Here is a 6,528-nt window from a genome sequence, read left to right as displayed (position 1 = left end):
ACAGGGTCCAGGGAGGACACACATTGTCTACAGGGTCCAGGGAGGACACACATTGTCCACAGGGTCCAGGGAGGACACACATTGTCCACAGGGTCCAGGGAGGACACACATTGTCCACAGGGTCCAGGGAGAACACACATTGTCCACAGGTCCAGGGAGGACACACATTGTATACAGGGTCCAGGGAGGATGCACATTATCTACAGAGTCCAGGGAGGACACACAGGGTCCGGGGAGGACACACATTATCTACACTTCGCCCATCAGCACTTACTGCCCTTTGTGGTGATCGATTTAAGGGATGTCCGGGCTGTAGATATGATGCTAAGAAATGTAATTGTAGAACATCAGGGAGAGAGAGGTAGAGGTCAGTCACCGGCCATATTCATCCTTGCCATCAGTAGTAACCACTGGGCCTCCAGCCATAAGGCACCAATGTAATCACACAGCTAGTACCAAGGCTTCAGGCCTAGCCATCTCAGACAGTCCATAGCCGCCTCCCCACAGGCAGGGCCCGGGGAAGAAGAGAGAGCTCACCTCAAGTATTTATCTCCTCCCCCAGCATGCACCACTGGGCCTCCAGCCATAAGGCTCCAGTGATTGGCTGGAGAGGGATACCTACTCATATCAGTCCCTTATTGGTTGCTCTGCTCTGTGACCAGGGTACACCCAGCAGCAGGCAGATGCAGATGATTGATTAGGGAAAAACCAAACGAGCATAGACTACAAATCAGCACCAGACTGCATACAATCTGACAACACTAACTTTACTAAGCACTCCTCCTACACGGTGCTACACATACACACAGTATATTATTAGATCCCTTGAGATGTTTCCTCCTATGGGGGGGTATTGAGACTTCCTGAGCATTTTCTGTGACTTACCCCTCAACATGATGAAGGACGAGGTCGTCCGAAATTGTCTTCCACTGTACTGACCTTTATACCAAATTCAGTGGATTCCAAGAGAAAGGAATTCTGTATATGAATAAATCCCTGAGGGATCTTCCCAGTACTGAGTTCCCGTAGATGTGGATGGAGCCATGAGCGGGGTCTCCATGTCCCTATCAGGACTCGTTCTCTGGTCACCACTATAGAGATTTTCTTTGGACTGGCTGTAAACAATGGAGGTGGGGGAGGAGGGGTTATGTAGTATATCTGAGGACGGAGTAGGATTAGGTATAAGTGCGACTGTCCTTTAAGGGTTCATTTGGAAGGTTGGGTTATGAGTTTGGAGGCTCATTGAAGGAGTCGGGTTGAAAGTCGATCTACAATCCTTTTTTATAGTTTTGGGTGGAAGAGGGTTAGAACTCCAGTCGGGTTTTTTTACTGCTATTCCATTGCAGAGATTAACCTTCACTTCCTGTACTGGTGACAACAATTTTACCAGAGAGGAAATGAGAATAAATCTCTCCAACGGTACCAACCAGAGAAATCTGACAGAGGTTCCATTCTATTCCCTACTCAATCCCCCAAAAAATGTCTGGCCGAGTGTACACATTGTTGTATTGTGTGGCAATCCCACAGTGGAACTGGGGGTTGTAGTAACCCAGGACTCTCGACCAGAGAGACTTAGCAGTTCCAGGAAACAAATTATTTTGCTGGGAAAGAACTGGCCTTGCAATTCTCTCCAGAAAACCTGGATTTGGTACGGGATCCTGGAACTGGGAGATTTCAAAGAGAACTGGGAGGGATGAAATCTCCATTCCTGGGTCCATGGTTTAGTAGGGGCCAGAACCTAATGATTGCACACCTGTGCATAGCCCTTATGGAAAGGGTGCTGGCTAGTGTTCTGGGCTCCAGCTGGGAGGGGAGCCAGGTGGCTGTGTGTGCTGGAGGCACCTCGTAGACAGCCGAGGAGACAGAGAGCCAGTGACACATGAGGGGTGTGTTTGAGTGCCCACGAGGGGAGAGGTCAGGAAGGTCGGTGACCCTAGGACCGCTACGACACACTGCTGAGAGAGCAGAGTGAGGGCTCATAAGCGAATCTGCTGAGCCATATAAAGGGAACTGTCTTATGTTGCTGCTGATGCAAGATATATTTCTGTTTGCCCTAAATAAACTGCATTTGATTTGACTTACCTGGACTACAGTGGAGTGTCCTTGTTACAACATTCAGGGTGAGGTGAATGGAAACAGTCGCATCAGGAGTTACATTTCAAGTATGGAAATTAGGTAATAAAATGATAAAAGGCGGAGTCATAATAGTAGTTAGGAGTGGGCGGAATATTAATAGGGGTTAGGCATCAAACAGGTAATTCATGTGAAACTATCGGCTCCGAGCCATAAACACGCACATTGAAGATCTGATCCTCAACCCGACCTACAACCAGAGAGAAGAGCTCCAGACGAGGTTTTATATCATGTAAAAAATATATCACAACCCTGACTGGAAGGAGACAAAGAACCGATCACCGGGGACACACCATCCATCATCACCCAACCGTAAGACCAAATCAGGATCTATTATCTCCACTCAGGGATGGAGGGAGCTCCTCATAATGGGCACAGCGGGTGTACAGACCCGGGAACTCAGCACAGGGATGGTGGGAGCTCCTCATAATGGGCACAGCGGGTGTACAGACCCAGGAACTCAGCACAGGGATGGTGGGAGCCCCTCATAATGGGCACAGCAGGTGTACAGACCCAGGAACTCAGCACAGGGGTGGTGGGCACCCCTCAATGGGCACAGCGGGTGTACAGACCCGGGAACTCAGCACAGGGGTGGTGGGCACCCCTCATAATGGGCACAGCGGGTGTACAGGCCCGGGAACTCAGCATAGGGATGGTGGGGGCCCCTCATAATGGGCACAGCAGGTGTACAGATCTAAACAAGAATATTAATATATTGACAGACTCTTTAAGTTCCTTTTATTGAATCAGTGCAGCGTGAGATCCGAGTTCTGTTACTTGATGGAGACACTGTGTGACAACTTTCCTGCAGTTATTCTGATCCGTACTCACCTGCTCCCTGCTGCTATTGTTGAGCTTTGCGACTGGAGACGTCATATCTGAGCCACTCGCCATCATTCAGCAGCTTGGATGCGGCTCTTGTAGACTTGCAGTGATCTGTGTAGAGCCCGGGGCCATAGGATGTGTGTTTACATAAAGCTCTGACATCTTGCGGAATGCTGAATTAGGTTTTAATTGCTTAGCATGGCATGACTAGGGCACGCCATAGGTTCCTTCTTGCACCTCCAGATATGCATTCTGTACATAAACCATGCCCCCATATGATGCCAGTGTGCCACAGGTCCCCATATATACATTCTGTACATAAACCATGCCTCCATAAGATGCCAGTCTGCCACAGGTACCCAGGTATACATTCTGTACATAAACCATGCCCCCATTAGATGCCAGTGTGCCACAGGTCCCCGGATATACATTCTGTACATAAACCATGCCGCCATAAGATGCCAGTGTGTCACAGGTCCCCAGATATACATTCTGTACATAAACCATGCCCCCATACGATGCCAGTGTTCCACAGGTCCCCAGATATACATTCTGTACATAAACCATGACCCCATAAGATGCCAGTCTGCCACAGGTCCCCGGATATACATTCTGTACATAAACCATGCCCCCATAAGATGCCAGTGTGCCACAGGTCCCCAGATATACATTATGTACATAAACCATGCCCCCATACGATGTCAGTGTGCCACATGTCCCTAGATATACATTCTGTACATAAACCATGCCCCCATAAGATGCCAGTGTGCCACAGGTCACTGATTGGCTAGGAAGCCAGCTTCAGTTTTTTCTAGGCAGCGTGGCTTCCTGACCAATCAGGATGCCGGGACTTGAGTCATGACGTACTATCGGGCTTCCTGATTGGTTAGGAAGCCAGGCTGCCCACCAACAAGAGAAAGCTGGCTACCTAGCCAATCAGGAAGCTGGGTGGCATGTCATGACCCGCCTCCCGGCTTCCTGATTGGCTAGGAAGCTGGCTTCACTTGTTTCTAGGCAGCGTGGCTTCCTGTCTAATCAGGAGGTAGGGAGGCGGTTCATTATGTGCGTCCCAGCTTCCTGATTGGTAGCATAAATGTATAATAATAATAGTGTGTGACTGTGGGGGAGGGGACATTAGAGTGTCAGCTCCTCTGTACAGAGACTGATGTGACTGTGGGGGAGGGGACATTAGAGTGTAAGCTCCTCTGTACAGAGACTGATGTGACTGTGGGGGGAGGGGACATTAGAGTGTCAGCTCCTCTGTACAGAGACTGATGTGACTGTGGGGGGAGGGGACATTAGAGTGTCAGCTCCTCTGTACAGAGACTGATGTGACTGGCTCAGTGTTCTCTGTACTACGCTGCGGTACATGTTGCTGTTTTCACTTAATTCTAGATCAGTTACAGATTTGAACTCATTTTAACCTGTTCTCTTTCTCATCTTCTTGCAGTTGTGATCACCTGATTGGCGCAGAATGCGGACGTCTTCTAGATGCATGTTCTGTGCGCTGTCCATATTTGTGTGCGTTGCTTTCATTTTTTACTCTTACGATGTAGAATCCGGACGTCTGAAGATGAGAATACAGAATCCTTCCATTGCCACAGACACCATCACTGCTCTGGATCATCGAACATTCATCATCGCTCCGTATTATGAGCCTAGACTTGGCCGGTCAGTTCGGGTCATCGCCATCATCCATGTATCTGTGACCGAGCTCTATTGTTTCTTCCATTGTTCCGCCGATGAGATTGTCTTCACCCGGGCAGAAATAGATTTTCACAGAGATTCATTTGGGTTCCCATATGGAACAGCGGATCTTCTATGTGCAGAACCTTCTGGGTGTGATTACACTTATATGTCTTTTTCTAAATCCACAAACATAAATCAGAACCTCCTGTTTGAAGTCAGGAACCGTCCACCACAGCCGATCTCTAACAATTTCACCGTCTGTATTTCTACTTTGTATGGAAACTACGACAATGTCCTCCAGATGGTCCAGCACATTGAGATGTACAAGATTCTGGGGGCCTCTAGAGTCACCATGTATAACACCAGCTGTTCCCGGGATGTAGATAAGGTGTTACGTCATTACATTGATGAAGGAACTCTGGAGGTTGTGTCATGGCCAATAGACCGCCATCTTCAGACATCTAAGGAATGGCAGTATTCCAAAGGACTCAGCTCTGAGATTAGTTATTTTGGACAAACTGCCACCTTAAATGATTGTCTATACAGGAACATGTACACAAGTAAATTTGTTCTCCTCAATGACATTGATGAAATTATTATTCCAGTCAAGGACTGGGACTGGTCATCACTGATGGAGAGTCTTCAGAATGAACATCCAGATACAAGTGTCTTCCGCTTTGAGAATCACGTCTTTCCCACTTTAGTCAACGCCTCTGGATTTGACCTGTGGCCTCATCTTCCCGGGGTCAATATTCTCCATCATTCTGTCAGAGAACCTATAAAATGGAAATTCTGGAATGGCCGAAAAATGATTGTGAACCCCAGGGACGTATTTCAGACCTCCATCCACTCCGCTCTGAAATACAGAGGAGAATCGAAGAATATAGCACAAGACATGGCCATCACCTTCCATTGTACACACGAATGGAGGAATGACATCACCGCAGAGAAACTCATTCCAGATAATATACTGAGGAGACACAATGTGTCCTTAGTGCCAAATGTAAATAAGGTGATTCAGAGACTTTTCCCTCAGTAATAGCTCCAACTATCTATCCTGAAATGTAGAAGGAGAACTGGAATTCTGTGTGGACACGATTCAGAACTGAACATTGATCAATGAGCTCTTATGTTGGGAAATGTTGCTGAGAAGAACCTTGTCCTAGGTGAGGAGCTTGTGACTATGAACTATGTGAAGACTCAATATGAACAGACATTTATGAGCATATGGTCCTTCTAAGGAGTTCCTCTGAGGTAGCGATGAGGGAATCTTTCCCAGTTTGATTTGTGATTGTGCAAACCCTTGCCTAAAATCTGAAAACCTGAACTCAGCCGCCGATCCCATTGAAGTCTATTGGGGCAAATCTTGATACTAAATTCTGCCCATTGGGGGACCACCATGGGGGACATTTACCAAAGCAAATATACATTTTAAGAATAGACCTTACAGAGAGGAAAGGGGGCTCATTTTAATGAGGCTTTGAGGGTGACAAAAAAAAATACCAGTCCTTTAAATCCTTGGTTCTCAACTGGTGGGTCGGGACCCAAAAGTGAGTCGCGAACCCCGTGTTTATGCCCTCATACCCTCTGCATGTCTTCCTTATTTTGAAAAGCGCTGCGCAAACTGTTGGCGCCATATAAATCGTGTATTATAATAATAATAATAATATGCTTTAATGTTTATTGCAAGATAAAATCTATCTCATCTCTCCCTCTTAAATTGTCGCCTAATCAAGCTGCTTACATACTGTACAGCCATTGAACAATATTTGTGGCTATAGTCTCCTAGCTAATACACTCTCAAAAAAAGTTTATTCCATAGACTGGTCTAATCATGTTGCAAAGTGGCAAATTTTAACAGAATTGGGGGGGGGGGGGGGG

At 47.1% G+C, this 6,528-nt stretch overlaps 1 protein-coding gene across 1 annotated transcript; it reads left to right on the top strand.

Moving 5' to 3' along the window:
- Positions 1–4,432: 4,432 nt before the first annotated feature.
- On the top strand, positions 4,433–5,688 carry LOC108802837. The gene has a single exon (XM_018574691.1). It carries the CDS (start codon positions 4,433–4,435, stop codon positions 5,684–5,686), a length of 1,254 nt encoding a protein of 417 aa, XP_018430193.1. The 3' UTR covers positions 5,687–5,688.
- The last annotated feature ends 840 nt before the right edge of the window (positions 5,689–6,528 follow it).

Source organism: Nanorana parkeri, unplaced genomic scaffold (assembly GCF_000935625.1).
Source record: "Nanorana parkeri isolate BGI_ZX_2015 unplaced genomic scaffold, ASM93562v1 scaffold3164, whole genome shotgun sequence".
Lineage (NCBI taxonomy): Eukaryota > Metazoa > Chordata > Amphibia > Anura > Dicroglossidae > Nanorana > Nanorana parkeri.
The sequence above is the reverse complement of the archived record's forward strand: the minus strand, read 5'-3'. Positions and strand labels throughout refer to the sequence as shown.

Coding starts and splice junctions, on each gene's coding strand:
- LOC108802837 (XM_018574691.1), top strand. CDS start 4,433: ATGCGGACGTCTTCTAGATGCATGTTCTGTGCGCTGTCCATATTTGTG.